Source organism: Choloepus didactylus, chromosome 5 (assembly GCF_015220235.1).
Source record: "Choloepus didactylus isolate mChoDid1 chromosome 5, mChoDid1.pri, whole genome shotgun sequence".
In the NCBI taxonomy this organism is placed as follows: Eukaryota; Metazoa; Chordata; class Mammalia; order Pilosa; family Megalonychidae; genus Choloepus; species Choloepus didactylus.
Window position 1 is genome coordinate 110,561,600 of NC_051311.1, and position 19,127 is coordinate 110,580,726.

The 19,127-nt window shown below is 37.6% G+C and overlaps 1 protein-coding gene across 1 annotated transcript in view; it reads left to right on the forward strand.

Annotated features, from left to right (window-relative positions):
* The window catches only part of VPS50 (VPS50 subunit of EARP/GARPII complex), a 203,689-nt gene extending 198,284 nt beyond the window's left edge, over positions 1–5,405 (forward strand). Inside the window, exons 27-28 of the mRNA XM_037836677.1 lie at positions 1,834–2,023; positions 4,662–5,405. Coding sequence (XP_037692605.1) covers positions 1,834–2,023; positions 4,662–4,781 — 310 coding nt within the window. The 3' untranslated portion in view covers positions 4,782–5,405. The remainder of the gene's footprint in view (positions 1–1,833; positions 2,024–4,661) is intronic.
* Positions 5,406–19,127: the final 13,722 nt, after the last annotated feature.

Here is a 19,127-nt window from a genome sequence, read left to right on the forward strand (position 1 = left end):
GTCCCTGTGGATTTAGCAGACCTTGTCCAGCTGGTGCATCTCTGGAACTGATGTTCTGGGTGACTTTCTGGCTTTTATCTAGTATTTTTCATGGAGGTGTTTTTTGCCCTGTCTCTCATAACCTCCATCTTCCGGAAGTCTGGATCCACAGTGTTTACTTACAGATTTTATGCTGTGATCTCAGGCATTCCTCCCAATTCAGGTTGGTGTATGATGAGTGGATGGTCACGTTTGTCCCCCCGCAGTTATTCCAGATTATTTACTAGTTGTTTCTGTTTTTTTTTAAGTTGTTCCAGGGGACTACTTGGCTTCCACTCCTCTCTATGCCACCATCTTAGATCTCCCCCAAAGTCAGTATTCTTAACAACTGCATCACTGTTAATAATAATCACCATTATGTCATACAAATCAGAAAATCTTTCATGTGTTGTATTTACCATCTATCAATTTGTCCAGTTACTCAGAGACCATGCTTACTGTGCGCTTAACATCTAGAACACAAATAAGAACCATTAATATATTAAAAATGTTATTGAAAATAAACAGCTGTTTCAAAGACCATCCATAGCGATCTAGAACTGCACACAGTAATTGAGTCTTTGCACTCTATTTTATCTGATTTCCTTCAGTTCTTGTTCATTATAAAAAGAATGTCTTAGAAAGTAGAAAGGTGATAGTGACAAGCTTACAACAGTTTGGCACTAAGTATTGAAAGAAATAGTGCTATGAAGGGCAAAATGGCTCTTTTGTCAATCATGACTGCAAAGTATTTTTAGTAAATTTGTTTAATAAAGTAGAAAAGTATATAATATGTGTTAGGTTTCTGTATAAAACACTTTTATAAAAGAAAAATTTTGATCACTCTAAACAGCATAAACATTAATTTTCTTGCAAATTTCCTTAGGGGAAGTACATCATTCCCTAAGATTAAATTATCCATGTTTGGTATGGTTGATTAAAGGAATGAAACACTTTCTTATGAGTAATAAAATGTTATACTTTTAGGGTTAATATATTCATACCTATTACTAGTTCACCTTAAAATACAGTGTTTTAGTGGTTTGACATGTCAGAATAAGTCTATGAAGTGTTTTATCTTGAAAAATATGTATATGCCTAATAATTTATATGCTTGCATGTTTCTTAAATTTGCTAAATATTCATGGGGGAATTATTTCATCTTTTTGCATCAGGTAGTTATAATATTGAACAGTCTTTTGAAAACTAAAATTACTTTGAACTATTTGTAGCCTCATTTTATAAATGATTCTCGACAGCCTGATTAACTAGAATACTAGTTTAACTTTCTTACCGACCAGATGGCTATGGTCTGTAGAGCAACCTTTAGAAGTTATTCAATCTTTTTGCTTTGCAGGTGAGGAAACTGACCCAGGTAGGTAGAATGACTGCAGGTCCCAAATGCAGCCCAGTCTTTCTGACCCAAGTCTCAGGTGCCCTTTCTCATCTGTAACCCTCTCATTTCTGGTGAATCTGTCTATATATATATGGGTTAAAGGAAAGTACTCAGTGGTCAGATAACATTAACTGTGTTTATCCTGCAGCTGTGTCATAGTAAAAGTCTGAAATTGATGAACATCACGATAAATTGAAAAGAACAACATTGAAAAGATTCATAAGCTAAAGTCTATTATATACCTTAAACCTTCTTGTACCTCCCAACAACTGAACATTGACATCCTCTATACATCAACCTGTGTTGGTGGCAATTGTGTGGATATATATAGATAAGTCGATAGGGGTGTTTTGTTTTTAAGTACCTAAAAGTTTATTTTTCTAACGATACCATCATTTTATTATTATTTTGAATCTTAGGTATGCCAATGTCAAGAAGTGTAGTAATGAGGGTCGTGCCTTGATGCAATTGGATTTTCAACAGTTTTTAATGAAACTTGAAAAACTAACAGATATTAGACCCATTCCTGATAAGGAATTTGTGGAAACTTACATTAAAGCCTACTACCTGACTGAAAATGATATGGAACGCTGGATTAAAGAGCACAGGGTGAGAGCTGGAAAACAATTAAGTTCTTATTCCTTTTCCATTGTGCTGTTCTTATCTGGTATATTATTTTATTCGACTCATTTTATTTATTTAAAGTGATCAAAATTGTTTGAGTGAAATACAAAGTCACATTTGCTTTTCTAGTACAAACTATTTAGGCCAATTCTTTACCAAATTCAAGCTGTGTCTATGCAGTGCCCTTTGCCTAATCAAATCCTTTTTTGCTGATTTTGAACTGTGACAGTAATTATCTGGAGACACAGTCAAAGTCTGAACATTAACTGTGTTTATCCTGCAGCTGTGTCAGAGTAAAAGGGTGAAGTTGGTGAACATCAGGATAAAATTGAAAACAGCATCATTGAAAAGATTCACAAGCTAAAGTCTATTATATACCTTAAACCTTTTTTTACCCCCCAACAACTGAAATGTTGACGTCTTCTATACATCAACATGTGTTGGTGGCAAGTGTGTGGAAAGATATATAGATAAGTCAAGAAAAATACTATTTATTAACTGGTATTTAGGATGCTGAATTTATGACACAGTTGAACTCAACATATATCCCCTGAGCATGATAGTATAGGGAGCTTTTCTGTGTGATTCTTATATAATTTATTTAGATAGGCAATATGTGAAGATGGATTTAATGGAAAAATGGAAGTGTTGAAATTATCACCAGATTTTATTACAGTAACTCTAGTGTTCATAATTCATGAGTAAAAGCTAGGTAAAATTTTATTTCATTTGATTGGGTGAGGAAGTTAAGAATTATTTGTATTTACTTTATCAGACTCATCCTTTCTGGTTTCAACACTCTAAAAAAATAAAATGAACATTAGCCTGGAACATTAGCCTGTGTTGTGAGTAAAGGTACCCTTTGTAGGCCAATTCTGGATCTTTGCAAGCAAAGTAGAAATATACATGTTATTTTCAATGATTTTGATCAATACGCTGGAATTGAGAAAAACATCACCACTTTTAGCCTCACTAACCTCTGACATTTAAGAACCAAAATGTTTAAACCAGGTACAGATTGACTGCTGAATGTTGGTAGGATCCATTTCTAAAGTAAGCTGTAAACACTTCAGAGTTGGTATTGAGGAGGGATTTGGGGGAAAAGTGAAAGTATTCAAAGAAAAAAAGCACAACAATCATGCCCATTTTAGGGTTTCCTCTTGTAGTATTGTTTTAGTTTCCCAGCTGCTAAAACAAATACCATTCAACGGGTTGGCTTAACAACAGCAATTTTATGGCTCACAGTTTCAGAGCCTGGAAGGCTTGCTTCCTCCTGGAGTTGGTATCTTCTGGTAGGCCAACAATCTTTGGGGTTCCTTGGCCTTTCTGTCACATGGCAATGCACATGGCAGTGTCTTCTCCTTTTTCTTCTGGGTTCCATTGACTTCCAGCTTCTTGCTTCTCCTGTGGCTTCTCTCTCTGCGGCTTTCTCTATAAGGCCTCCAGTAATGGGATTAAGACCCATCCTGATTAACTTGGGCCAAACTTTAATCAAAGTAACCTCATCAAAAGGTCCAAATAGGGCCTTTTCATACTCACAAGATTAAGAACATATTTTTCTGGGGTACATCACTGCAAGCCACCACAGATATAGTGTAATAAAATTTTAGCTTCATATTTTGGAAGAGCTTTAACTAATTCAGTGAAACTTTCCCAGCAGCAGGGGATCTGTACCATTTTCCTTGGAAGCTCCCGACAGTGACTAACCTGGTGCTTGATGATGGTGAATACGCACAAGTGTTGGCTGATTAAATTAGATCATTTGCCTGTTGGTTACAAGTGCTCTCAGAATTCAGATATACAAACAAGGCTATTTGCCTGGTTTTTAAAATGAACTCTTTCTCATATTTTGAAACTGTACTTTCTTCAGCTGTTACCTCAATGAAGACAGGTTTTCTTTTCTTATTAGATATGATAGTACGCATCTGTCTCTCCCTATCTGAACTCTTATTATTCAAACTCCAGAATCAAATCAATTTGCAAAAATTTTTTTATGAATCTATTTACTCTAACCCTAGCAACTCCCTCTGAAATTCAGGAACAAAATAGACTTGGACTGGGAAAGGTACTTATGGTCTTAATTTTACCTACAAGCTGTCAATTACAATATGAGTGTTTAAAAAACAGTATCTTTCTGATCCTTGTTGCCTTATTCACTTACTATATCTCAGAAGAGCTGTTCTGTTGTTGGAGTGTTTTTGTTTTTGTTTTACCTAAAGTGTTTGCCTATCATAGAGTGCCAGAAAATACTTGCTGGGTAGTGTTTTTTAATTTGAAATGTTAGCATATTTTGATAACCTAATAACAAAGACTGTTACAGAAGCAAGCATAAAGTCTGTGGTCTTCAAAGTAATAAAAAACATAGGTACGTCAGATTACTCTGCCACATTAAAATAGATTCTAAATGCTTCCTGTTTCAAATGTATATGACAGTATTCTTAATTCCCTGTTTCCCTGTAAATAGTTTGTCTTCCATGACCCAACTGTGATTCTCACTGCTTTTCATTGGTTTGTAATGCTCAGTAAGCATCTACTGAGACCTGAATATCTGCCTGTTCTTTCATTGAATTGGTCAAATGTATGTCTTTCAGTATACTAAATTTGGATCTTCTTTTTTGGGCAGGAATACTCAACGAAGCAGTTAACAAATCTGGTGAATGTTTGCTTGGGATCCCATATCAATAAGAAAGCAAGACAAAAACTACTAGCAGCTATAGATGATATAGACAGACCCAAAAGATAATGAATACAGCTTTTTTCCTCAGTGGCATTGATCTTCTCTCAACATATCTGACAGCATATAAGCCAATTTCCCATGCACTCCTGACAACTGTCTGCTAAGAAAAATTTGTGCATGTTCTTTCCAACTGGAAAATGGAAAACATCTAAGTTTGTGTGGTGTTTTCAAATGATTTTTATATGCTCTGGTCTCTTCTGTTCAGCTTTTGGTCTCATTTGTTGTAATCCCTTCCTGAACTGATATTATTGCCTCATCATAACTATTGTTATGTGACTACAATTATACCTTTTACAGAAGAATGTACTACAAGTATATAATTAGAAGGAACGGAGTTTTAAAATATCCATGGGCAGTTTTTAGAGAAGGAATTTCAGTGAAAATATGTTGACATTTTTCTACCCTCCAAACTTTGGGTTTAATAAGCATAGTATGAGAGGGCAATGTATATAAATACTGTCTCCCAATTATGAACACTGCATGAGAATTAAAATACATGTCAACAAAATAGTTGAAAAATCAATATGTTCTTTGTGCTTTTAAATGTCAAAGTTTATGTGAGTGTTAATTTGTTCACAATAAAGTGATCATAAATGATGAAGTTTAATAAATATTACACTATAATATGAAACCTATATGATACTGCATTTTGATATTTTTAACATGGTAGGCAGATTTCATGAAACCATAATGCAGTTTTTTTTATGTGTACTAATTTAAATGATCTTATATCCTGGAACCAATGGTAAAAAGTAATTCCATTGAGTTTACACTTTCAGTTCCTGAGTAGTAATCAGAATAGTGATTGTAAGATTTTCTTTCTTCTTTCTTTTTTTAAAATATGGAATATTTTCTCTATAAACTTTGCTTTCTTTGAATTCAACTTTTGTCTTAGGACAGTAAAACCTGGCATAGCTGACTCAGGGAAAGATCTTCATTTATTTAGTCAAACGTAAGGTATAGGGTCATATGTTGTGTTAACCTTTTTAGAATATCTGCTTTGTATGGCAAATGTAAAAATGTGAGTTTAGCCAGTGATGAACTTTGGAACTCAGTTAACTAGTCTTTGGCAACTGTGTACTATTCCTCTAAACTTTGCCCTGAAGCCAAGGATCTTTTCCCAACATGTATGAGATGAAAATCAATTTCCCATGCATTCTTAACAAATATCTGATAAGGAATTTTGTGCATATTCTTTCCAACTGGAGAGTGGAAAATATCGAAGCTTGTGTAGTGCTAGTCCAGTGATTACTGAACATGACCTATAACATCAGCATCTGACAGAATCCTGTAGCGTTTCATGAGAAGCGGGCCTTTATTGTGTGAATCTTCAGGGAGCTGAGATGCTACAGTGGCAAGCAAAGGGCAGCGAGTGATCAGGCATATATGTAATGAGGAGACGGTTACCTCTCAGTTGTCACCGATACTTGCGGATATCCATAACTGGCACAGTGTAAGTGGAGCCCTTTTGTATTATGTCTGTGAGTGGGTGTTTGTGTCTGTGTGATGATTTTTTTGTTTTCAGCCTCTCACTTTGCAGTTTATTCACTATCAATGTAATATTCACAGGAAAATTTCCCCCTTGTCAAAAGATATGAGTTTGATGCCATTGTGATCTCCGTGTGGCACTAGGCTGTACCTGTAGCCGTTATCTATACACGACCACTTTTAGAAAACAAACGAGAGAAACTTGGTCCTTGTGTTTAGATGACTTACTCAGCTGGGCACATAAAGAGCTAATCAATTCTTATCTATTTCTTAATTGATTAGGAGTTGTTTATTTCTTCTTTTTTACATGAATTTTATGGTTGACTTCCTTTAATTTCTACTTTAGTTGGCACTAGATAGTATGAATGGCAATTACCTGCCTGGTAGAAGCCAGTGTTTTCCAGGGTAATACAAAAGAACTTCTCATTTCATTAGAGACTCAACCATCCAATTGGACAGACCTTTTAACATACTTATACTTTCTTTCTCCATCTTCAAAATAAAAGTGGTTAAAATCACTTTTAATCCTTTTAAAAACAATTTTTTTTTTGCCCTTGAAAGGTAGCTAATAAGTGCTAACATCAGAACAGTAACAGCATATTTGAATTGTGAGATTACGTAATAAAGAGTTACTAGATGTTTCACAAATGCATTATGCAGTGATAATGAATTATGATATAACATTTATTAAAACTAATTTTAAAACAAATGGAATTGAAAAGCTGAGAATGTGAATGGAATTATGCCTGTGCCAAAAACTTTACTGTTATTAAAAATTCCTTTTTGAGTCTGTTTTCCTTAACTTTGACATTTTGTATGAGAGTATTCTATAGAATTCAAGATTTTAAGTTGATATGGAAACATGGTAAATTAGTATCCCTTGAGAAAGAATGACTGTTTCCACAAAATACATTATCTTACATTTTAAAAATGCTAGGGAGATACATAATAATTTAAGTGAACTAAATTTGCTAGTTAAATGAACTAATTTGCTAAAGTTTATAAAACCTACAGAGATCGTTTAAGTTCACTTTAGCTAATAAGCTTATTTACTCATGTTACAAAATGAAATAGAATTTTTCTTGAAGCTGGGATCATATGGTGCTTTAGTATATCTTTAAGCAAAGTTTCACTTGAAAATTTCTATTTAGCTGAGCACTAAAGTGAAACTTTGAGTTAGATTAAAAAGCTTTTTCTTTACCTACTCACTGAAATGTAGTCATAAAAAAAAAAAAGTATGTAATTCAGTTCTTTTTGAAAGCATAGTTCCCTTTTGTAGTGAAAAAGTCAGGCCTGAAGATGAAATATGTGTTGTATCCAAAGAAAACAAGTGGTAATGGGGAAAAATTTTTATATATAAATTTATTCTTTGGAGTAATTTTAATCCATATTTAGTGGTTAACAAAATGATATTTAGCTCTTGGCAATGATGAATGACAAACTTTTAATACTCTGGTGTAATCTTTTAAATATTAAGACTTGTGTAGCTTTCTTCAGGTTTGTTTCGTTTTTTGTTTTTTGTTTTTTTACTATTGTGAAAAATATTTGCTCTGTTCTTATCCACAAGTTTTTGAAGGCCATCAAAAAGTTCAAGTGACACAACTCATGCAAGGATAAAACTGTCAGATTTTATACATGAGAATTCTTAACTGATTCAAAATGAATGGAGGAAAATAGTTCATTAGCTTTGGTATACTTTTCTTGATTGGTGCATCACTTTTAAAATATTGCTAAGTTTAACTGGATCATTTTTTCTTTTCTTTTAACCACAATTAGCCAAGTATCTTTCACTTGATAGGAATGTTATGGGGACAGGGTTGGGTAGGACAGGAATTTGGGAAAGAAGGATAACTGATCTCCCTCTGGGATTTTGGTCCTTTGTTGATGAGATTTATACAAAACAATTTCTTTTTGGCTTTTTGTTGTTGTTGATAAAGAACCACTTTTGTAAGTTACCTTAGAGATCATTTCTTGAACTTAAGATTGAGAAGATTGTTTGCCCCGCTGAGGATTTCCAAGTTTACCGTTTAAGTTGATTTTCATTTTCGCACTGAGCTGAGTTCTTCAACTTAGAAAAGGGATTTTTTTTTTTTTGAGCGACAGTCTTTGTTTCTTCGCAATCTCTGTTGCATGTATGTTATTCCTACTTCCTAAGCACAACTGCAGCTTTAAGGACTCAATCAAAATGCTTTCTTTTCCATCCTTGTCAAGGATAGGTGGTATGGAGATAAAATGATAGGGAATGATGGTGGTGGTGGTGAAGGGTAAGACGTTTTAACAAGGGTGATTGGGAACGGTGTCACTTGAAAGGAAGGGGGCCAGCCATGCAGATATCTGGGGTGGAGTGTTGCAGTCTGAGAAAATAGTAAGTGCAAAGGCCCTAGTTTGCAGGAAACTATAAAGAGGCCAGCGTGACTGGAGCAGTGAGTGAGTGAGAGAGAGAAAGAGTGGAAAGGGCATGGCAGAAAGGGTCCCAGTGAGTGAGGGCTTGTGAACCATGGAGAGGACTTTGGGTTTTACTTTTAGATGGGGAGCGCCTAGAGGATAGTGAGCAGAGTGATGGCTTCATGTGTGAGTCAGGTTTTAGCAAAATCACGGTGCCTCTATGAGAACAAACCATAGGAGTCAAGGACAACAGCAAGGAGATGAAGTAGGAAGCAAACTTAATAAGCCATAAGAGGCATGATTGTGGCTTGGATTGCAATTGTGTAGGTGAATGTGGTGGGAGGTGATCAGATTCTGGACATATTTTGAAGGTAGAGCCAATAGGATTTGCTGATTGATGTGATGTTTAAGAAAAGAGGAATTAAGTATGATTCCAAGACTTTGCCTGCGAAACTAGAAGTCTTTGGGAATACTGCATTTGTAGAGAAGATCTAGAGAACAGTTTTGGACAAGTTCGTTTGAAATACCTTGAGATACACAATTGCTGGTAGAAGAGACATTTGCACGCATGAGTCTGGAGTTCAGAGAAGAGGTCAGGGCTATAGGTGTAAGTGTGGGAGTCATTAGCATATAGATGGTGTTTAAAACTTTTTGAGGAGGCAGAAAAATCACACTTCGTCCATGAATATTAATAATATTCATCATGCAGAGTTGCCATCTACCCTGCAGTTAGGCTCAGGACAAATGCTCAGAAATATAAAGTGGATGGAGAGGTTGAATGGATGAAAGTCTTCTTGAACTAGAAACCCTGCCTAAGCTATCCTTAGTAGCTGGTCAGTTCCTTTGGAGCAAAACTGTCATGTGTGCAATTCTTTGCACTCCAGAGTTCTTGTACTGAATTGGGCACATAATTGATGCTTGTTTATTGAATTGCCAATATTGTAGGAAGAGGATTAATTACTTGATGATTGAGGAGAGAAGCACACTGGCATTTGAAGCAAAAACATAAGCAGTAAAAAGAAGTAATAACCTACTTCAAGGACTTAATTGTTATTTTTTTTAACCCCTGGATGCTGCTTGAAATGAAGTTTGACTTGTTTTAATAAAATGCCCTAGAACAATAGTTCTCAAAGTGTGGTTTCCAGACCAGCAGCCTCAGTATCTCTGGGAACTTGTTAGACATGCAAATATTCAGGCCCCACGCCAGACCTATGGGTTCAGAAACTGGAGGAGAGGTGGGGTGGCAATTGATGTTTTAACAAGCCCGATGCATTCTGAACTTTGAGAACCATTGCCTTACATTTGCATATTACACACACACACACACACACACACACACACACACACACACACGAGTGAAAGTGATCCAGAGAAGCTGTCTGCCTGAAATTTTCCATTCACAGAACTGTAGTATAGCTATTCTAGACAGATTGCTGAAAAGACCATTCTTTCTGTTTTTAGGAAAAAAATTGTCCATTTTAGTTTAAGAATTGTTACTTTTCCATGAAATAAATTGCAGACTCAGCATTGCCTTTCCCGTATGAGTCTCTGTGAGTGATTAGTGTTTGAATGGGTCATCAAGCATGTTGTGTCTCCTTCACACTGGTTTGAGCTGAATGAAAAAGATTATCCCAGGAGATTTTTAATTGGTCCATATGTCATGAGTATTGAGATAAGTGGAACTGCCGAATAAACTAATAGCAAGTATTATTTTGCAGTTGTTTGGTCTTGATTCTCTCAGTAATGTATTAAGTCAGGAGAGAGAAGCCAGTTCATGATTTGGTAAGAGAAGCTGGGCATTCAAATGGTTGTTGTATGTGAATGACCTGGGTGTAAAGTTTCACTTTTCTGACCATTCCCCAAATCTAGGAATCACTGGTACATCTAACAGAATTGGTTAATGCACGGCTGCCATTGCAAATACTGAAGGATTTGTGGCAGCACCCATTTTGTTATAAAGTCACAGCTGGAGGTATACAGGGAGCATCGATTTTAGTGCCTAAAATGAAAAATGGAGTTATTAAACTGTAGTTATTCCGAGACTTCCATATAGCCCTACACAAAAAGGCTGTTATATTTTGAGTTTGTGCTGTTCCTAGTAGAATACATCAGGATGAATATCTTGACCAGTCAGTGACTGGAAGAGAAGATACTAGGACAAGTGATTTTTAGAAATGGATAATGTGCATAGCTTTTAGTTCTGTTTCTTACAAAGCAAATTCTAAGAACTTCATTTTTCTAAGGACTTTCAAAAACTATCCTTTCCTGAAAGAATATATGTGCGACTTACTTTTTTCTTTCATGCAGCTTACAAAGCAAATCTGCTGCCCCAACCTCTCCCCACTTAGTGTGGACATGCTCTGCTGCCCCCTGCCCCAGCAGTCCTTTTCCCTTGTCTTTACCGCTTCTTTAATGGCCTCCATTTCCCTATCTACATCACCCAGGAAACTTCTCAGTGAAGACTTCCTGGCTACTTCAGCCATCAACATCATCGCAATTCCCCAGCCTACCAACCTATACCACCTTCTGAGCTCTCCCTTCTATATTGTCCTGGATTTTGGGCTTTGCTCTTTGTGAGAGGGGCTGTAGTCCACATTTGTGTATCTGCCACAACACTCAGCCCAGTGCTGGAAAATTATAACAACAATTTTAATAGATAACATTCATGAGGCATGTTTTAAATGCTTTACCTGGATCCATTTAATCCTAACAAATCTTTTTGATAGGTACATTATTATCAATCCCCACTAGATTCTTCATCTACAGATGAGGAAATTGGTGGTTTACTTAATTTCTCTGTAACTCGTTGCTAAGTTGGTAGGTGGAAGAGGCAGGATTTGACTCGCATAGTTTGATTCCATAGTCTGTGCACTTAACTATTAATTTAGGAAAAGTATCTTATTCTGTACAGAGCTGACGTGGGCTTTTCCCCTCCTGTTTGTTTGTATTTTCAATGTGTTACTAACTTAATGTGTGTTGGTGCCTGAGATCTGTTGAATTTATGTTCCTTTATCCTAGCTAAGTCTCTAGTTGCATCTAAAGGGCATTTCTGTTTCTTTATGATATGATGGGAATAATAACATGTACTTTATACTATGAAGTACTATGTACTATGTACATATGTATGTACTATGTACGTATAGTATACTATATGTACTTTATAGGGCTATTGAAAGAGTAAAAAGATGTGAAAAAAAGCACTTAGAACAGTGCCTAGCATATAGTAAGAGTTCATAAGTGGTAGTCATTATTATTAACCTTATTTTGTGGAACAGCTGATTGGGGCCTGTTCTGGTTTGCTAATGCTGCTGGAATGCAAAACACCAGAGATGGATTGGCTTTTATAAAAGGGGGTTTATTTGGTTACACAGTTACAGTCTTAAGGCCATAAAGTGTCCAAGGTAATACATCAGCAATCAGGTACCTCCACTGGAGGATGGCCAATGGTATCTGGAAAACCTCTCTTAGCTGGGAAGGCACGTGGCTGGCATCTGCTGCAAAGTTCTGGTTTCAAAATGGCTTTCTCCCAGGATGTTCCTCTCTAGTCTGCAGTTCCTCAAAAATGTCACTCTTAGTTGCACTTGGGGTATTTGTCCTCTCTTAGCTTCTCCGGAGCAAGAGTGCTTTCAGTGGCTGTCTTCAGACTGTCTCTCATCTGCAGCTCCTGTGCTTTCTTCAAAGTGTCCCTCTTGGCTGTAGCTCCTCTTCAAAAGTTCACTCTCAGCTGCACCCCGTTCCCCCTGTCCATTAGCTCATTTATATGGCTCCAGTGACTCAACTTAGTCCTGCCCCAAATGGGCAGAGCAACACCTCCATGGAAATTATCCAATCAGAGTCATCACCCACAGCTGGGTGGGGCACATCTCCACAGAAACACTCAAAGAATTACAATCTAATCAACACTGATAACGTCTGCCCACACAAGATTACATCAAAGGTAATGGCATTTGGGGGACATAATACATTCAAACTGGCACAGGGCCCAAGAGGTTTAAGCCATTTCCTAAAGTCACGCTGCAAGGAGGTGGAACCAGAACTCGAATCCAATGCTCTTCCCATCACTGCACATCAGGGCTCCAGCAGCAGCTGTTTGATCCAGGTGTTGGCCATTGACGGACCTTGTCACGTTTCCTCAGGGTACAGGTGTGCCCTGCATTGAAGCCCAGCATCAATTCCCTGGCTGTACATTTACCTCCTTCCTGGGGTGTCCACTGCAGAATACATGCTGGTCCTCAGTGAGACTCCTTCATTTTTTGGTGCCTGCACATTTAAAAGCAGAGTCTAATGCGGGTAAGTGTTCTGTCTTGATTTGGAGAAGTGAGAATCAGTGGTTATGCCAAGCACAGGGGAATGCTCAGGAGTCTTCATTTGTGCATTTTTTTGGGAAAACCACCTAGGGACCTTCTGACCATTAAGAAGTTCAAGTGTGATTTATGTGACAGTGGCAGTGTTTCTGTTGCCACACCAGCACCTAAGGAAATTCAGGCTGTTCAGTGCCACCGCGGTCGTGGGGAATGTTTTCTCTTTATCCTCCTTCCCAGACAAGGGGTCCAGTTCTCCCAAACTCTGTTCATGGGACTTAGGAGTCTGGAACTCTTGAATGGTAGGTGATAGAAATGTCCACTCTTGAGGCAACTCAGCACTGAGTCTCTTCTACTCTGCTCCATTGCCTGCACGGCTGAATCTACTTTTCCTCTTTTCTGCTTTGTTCCTTCCATGCCTTTCTCATGCCAGAAACCCTTCTGCAGCCCCTTTCTCTAGTTCTGATCTTATCACAGAAGAATCAGTTTGGTGAGTGGGCATGTTTTTGTTCACACTTAGGTCAGCAATTTCTTAGATTCATTATTTCAATTTCTTTTTTTGATTGAAGGAGGGCTCAGAAGCCAAAGAAAAGGAAAATCCACAGAAACCAAGAGTCATTAGTGTAGATGTAACTCTGACTTTTACCAATATCTTAAATTGTCAGGAGAGTACTCTCAATTCTTTCAGTAGAATATTTTATACTTTATTAACACAATGACCTAATATTTTCCTTTCCATGCTCATGTTGTTACACTCACAAATCCTCTCCTCCCACCCCCCACCCACTTCACTGACTAAACAAACAAAGATGCTGCATGGTGTCTGTTTCTTCAGATAATGGCTTGGTTATTTTAAAATCTATTTGAGCTAAGGTCCATTGGTTACCACTTCTGAGTCATTAATCTTTGAGACAAGGCTTGTCGCAAGCAAACTAACTGCAGTTTTGTCCCTCCCAGAGGTTTAAGTGTGTTCAGTAATAAAATTCTAAATGAGATTATAATTAGTGCACATCCACGGAATGAGATTTGGCAGTACCTACTTTACTTACTGTGGTAAGTACCTTCATCTGAAAAACTCACTTGTTGGTAGATAGTTTAAATGCTTTCAAATCATCTTGTGGAGAAAAACCAAGATAACCTGTATGATTGAAGTTTCATTGATCACTCTGAGCATATGAGATGGGTTTACAACATAATGGCAATTAAAAGTGCTGTTTCACTGTTAGTTAACCATGATGAAAGTAACTTGGCTCCTGTGATTGAAGACATCGTGATGGTTGTTTTTTTTTTTTTTTTTCAATTTCAAGCTGAAATACTTCAGTTTTTTTGTTAAAAGTCAAACCTTCTTTTTCCATTGGCTCTTTTTTTGCCCTTTCATTCCTTAAATTTCATCTTCAGGGAAGAGATCATGACTTGATAAAAATGATGGGTGGCATAGAAGACTTGAGTGGTGGGAACAAGAGAGGCAGAGGTTGCCAGTTGGTACTTTGGGCGGTTCTCCATCAAACTACAGGGATAATGCATAAATGATATAATTGTGGCCTTTGAAATAGATGGGAAAGTTTAGCAATGGTAGTATCACACTAGAACTGTCCATCTGGCAAAGGTAGGGTTGAAGTGTAAAAATATTTTGGTAAAAATGGTAAAAATGGTACAATTGAGCATGCAGAGGAAAGAACTCCTCACCACGATTTGGGAAGTTCACAGTGGATCTGCATGGAGGTGGGGAATGACAAGTAAGCAGGTATTGTCAGGGATCTTTTGTGAACCAGGAGTCCAGGAACGTCATGTTTACCCAGGATCCAGTAAGTCTGTGAGGGAATCTGCCTGTGGGCCTGGCTTTAGGGATCTCATAATACATAGCCCCCTGGGACAATAAGGTAAGGTACTGAAATATTTCCAGAGTAAAGCATAACAATTTTGAAGCCAGTAGGAAGCCTGGAGGTCCCCCAGTTCAAACTTCCACCCAGTGCAGTATATCCTCTATATCATGCTTTACAGGCCAATCCTAGCTACTTCTGAGAATTTCCCGTGATAGGAAACTCACTTCCTCACAAGGATAGCCCTGATCATCAGAGATTTTCCTGAATCTGGAAGTGGACTCCATAGAACCTGCGTGCGTTGTCCTATGTTCTGCTCTCTGACCGGAGAGAATACAGAAACCCTGTCTTATCTCCCTTCCATTAATGTTGCCTGCAACTGCAGTGGCTGATGACAACCAAATCTTATACAAAATGTTGATTCATTTTGAACTTGTGGTCAATTAAAACTCTGAAAACTCTTACAAAATTCATTTCTGTTACAATTCTAACCCCTTCAGAATTTAAACAGTGGATTGTTGTTAACGTGAACTCAAGGTCTGAAATTGCTTTCTTCTAAATATTATTTGATACTTTGGCTTTGTTTCAGCCTAGAATATTTTGTTTGGTTTAGAATATTTTTGTTCCAGATTATGTCACTCAAAACAAGAAACATCCCCTACTTGGTTGCCCATGTGACAAAGAAGGATTTCTTATAGTTCTTCAACCATTTGCATAAAAATATGAGTGGCCCAGAACCAAGAACAGAGCTTTGTGGCCTAGTTCAAGGCAACTCCAATAGGTATAACTTTTTGAACAGGCATATGAGAGTGTGAATGCACTACCTTTTATCATTGCTCCTGTGCTTTTCAAGTTTGACCACAAAGATAATATGAAATTCTGGAAAATTATTTGCCAAAAATAAAATACAACACCTTCAAAATGGAAAGTGGAAATTTTTCATATTCTTGTCTTAACTTGCATCCATTTTTCTAAGTTCTCACAAGCTATTTTTTAATATTCCATTCTTGAATTTCGCCAAGCATTTCATGACAAGCTCCCCAGGTTGGTTGTGTGGGAAGTCTCATTTACTCAATAAATTAGAATATTATGCACCTAATTCCAGGCTTCAGATATCTCTCCATTCATATAATTGTACAGAAATGTCTGCCAGTTCTTCTAGTGTCTTTATAAACATGGGATGAAATCATTTAAGGTTTCTAGGTGCTTGCTTATATAATGGGATGTTATCTGTCTCTGACTTCCACTTCTTCTTAAGTTTATTCTTTGTTCTTTCCTTTCTAATTGTGAAAAGTGTTTTTTGTTTGTTTTTGTTTTTTTTACCTTTGTTGACATTACTCCATCTGTCCCAAGAGATGGCTTGTTTTCCTCCTCCTTCCTGCTTGGAACACGTAAAAACCCTTAGAGCTATTCTGAGCCTTCTTAAATCTCAGGTCACGCTGTGCTTTAACCTGCTAGAAGGTCCTTGTCATTCTTGTATTTAACTCTGGTCATGTGTCTTTCTTTTTGTCTTTGTACCTTTTAAAGTGAGCTGAAAAGAATGTGCCTTGTGCAGACACACTGGTTTCTTTGGATGACTCTCTCCTTCCTCCACATGAATATTTGGCACTCCAAGGTCAAATTCATCCCTCCCACACCCTTCCCTTCTTCCCTCCCTCCCTCCATCTCTCCTTCCCTCTCTCCCTTCCTTCCTTCTCCTCGCCTCCCTTCCTCACTCCTTCTCTGCTTCCCTTTTTCCTCTAGAGCTAAGAGAGCTAAATTCCCTTTCAGTCTCTAGCCACAAGACAGTGAAGAACTTTTCCTGAACACTTTCTGAAATCTGCTCTCTCTCAGGAGAGGAATTATATAGCATAGCATTTAAGGGACAAAGCTGGGGCTTCTAATGTGCTGTTTGACCTTGGGCAAATTACATAAACTCCTTGTTCTACAGTTTCCTGGAATAATTGGAATAATAGAATAATATTGGAATTGGAATAATAGAATGATAGGTCATAGTGGAGGATTAAATAAGATAAAAGTAAATATGTAAAATTCTTAACAGAGTGCTGACAGAAAACAATATATCTTAGTTGTGGCCTAGGGACCATTTTTGGCCGTGCTACTAAGAATTCTAGGAATCTTGTATTCTTTCAAGATTCTTACCTTTTTCATTTTATCAATGAGTTCTCCCCTGTTCGAAGAATGAATTTTAAAATAGCTGTTCCCAGGGCTGTATGTTGTGCACTGCATGACTCCAAGGAACAAAATTCACACAGACTGTAGTAGGAATTCTGCTTCGTAGAATTGTGCAGTGCAGTCACACTGGCCCTTGTTCCTTCTGTTATTTCCTGAATGATGAAACAGAAAGACAAGGCAGGAATTTTTCAGGCACCTTGTCGTGAGCAGAGTAAGCTTTATAGAAAATATCTTCAGATTTGAGGTCCACCATTGTTTCTCTTTCTTGCCTTTCAAGGAAATGCAGCATTGTGCTGCAGTGGAATCCACCCTGAGTTCAAAACCTGACTGCATCATGTACTTGATGTGTGACCTTGAGAATTTTGCTCTCATAGGCTATCCTAGGGTTGATGTGAAGTCTAAGTAAGAAAATGTGTATGAAGGTGCTCCAGGTAGCTGCTGACACACAGCTGTGCCATGCTCAGTAAATGGATAGTCCTCCAATGCCCAGCCCCATACCCTGCCCCCACCACAACCTCAGCTTGGTGGTTGTACTATATGCATACAATAGTTGCACTTGATTTCCTTCTTCTATCGCAACATAAATGCTCCCTATTTGGTACTTTTTTTTTTTTTTTTTAACATCCAGTGCTACTATCTATTATTACTATGGATCAATTTCTATTTTAACAAGATCTATTCTTATATGATGTTTGCCTATCATGTGTTCCATTTCTCTCACCTTCAGTGATACCTCTGAGTTACTGTTTTAGATCCTTTTTCCTTCCAAACTCAGTACATGTTTTGTATTTGAGGCCAGAAGCACTGTCCCTCCTTCCCCCATTTTTTGTCATTTTTGTTCTCTAGAGAATTACTGAGAGCCTCCTTTTTTCCCTCTTTCTGGGTTGGTCAGAGAAATTGTCAAGGTAGATGGAGCTCCATAAGAGGGTGATGGTTTTGAAGATGGGCATAGAATGATGAGAAGTGATTGATAGTTGTTGTAAAATGGAGAAACTCAGGGATGGTCTCAGGGAGAGGGGATCCTGTTTATTTGAGTAGAAAGGGAAAGAGAATGACTTCCGTAGTGTGGTTGGAGGAAGTGGAAGCCAAATTGGAAGGAGTCCATGAGGGAGTTGATGATGCATGAAGTGGGATCTGGCAAATGGTATATTTATAAATAGCAACTAGAATTGGATTTAGAGGCATCACCTTCTTTGGGCAAGTTGCCTGATTTCCCATGCCTGTTTAATTACCACACTTGGTCAAATCAGACTCTCACACTCAGGCTACAAATTGAATACTAATGAGATGCTGCACGTTCCATTCTCCCGCAGATGCACAATAATGAATTTACCTAGCTTTCCTTCAATTTTTTAGAATCCTCTAAAGATAATATGTCTCTATAGGAAATGAGTAAACAACTCTGATGTCTTTAAGGTGTTATATTTTTCCTAGTTACATAGTAAACACTTTTTAATTGAGCATGGCTGGGACTTCTGTTTGCTTTGACAATCTCCCATGTTTTCCACAGGCACAGGAATGTGGAAGGCCCACCTAGGGCAAGGGCATTCTTAATAATTCTGTAGTGCACCAATTCAAAGAGATGACAGATTGAAAGGACTGACTGTGATTGCGCTAAAGCTGTACTTGAGCAGTTTGATAAAAATAGTGCTTTAGGATTTGTTTTGGTAGCTTACCTCAACAGCTAGTGAGTTTTGCTGTTATTATTATTAATTCTTAATTAATAAGAGTTCTGGTTTTCTGTTTTTCCCTTTGCCTGGTTTCTATGTCAGTAAGTTGGAAAATGGAGTCATTCACTGTGTGGGTTGGTAACAGCACAAGCCTCAATATTCTGAGCACTTGAGGTGTCTTAAAAATTTTACAGGAGTGATGCCAGGGATATGGAGGGTAGGGAGTTCCAAGAATCAGTCTCTCCACTAAAGCAACCATTAAGCAGACAAAAACTGGCAGAATCAACTTTTTCAGAACTCTGGAATCTAAGAAAAAATTTAAAGTAACCAGAGGGGTGCTTAATGAAGAAAGAAGCTGCTAAATTTTGGTAAGAAAGCGGTGTGGCATTTTTTTCATTACTTTTGTACCATTTCCCATTCCCCAGCTTCATGGTGGCCTTAGGGATGCTGGCCCAGGTTTCAGGTGTGGCTTGCTGAGGTAAGGTGGGGATCAATATGGACCTTATTCTCACA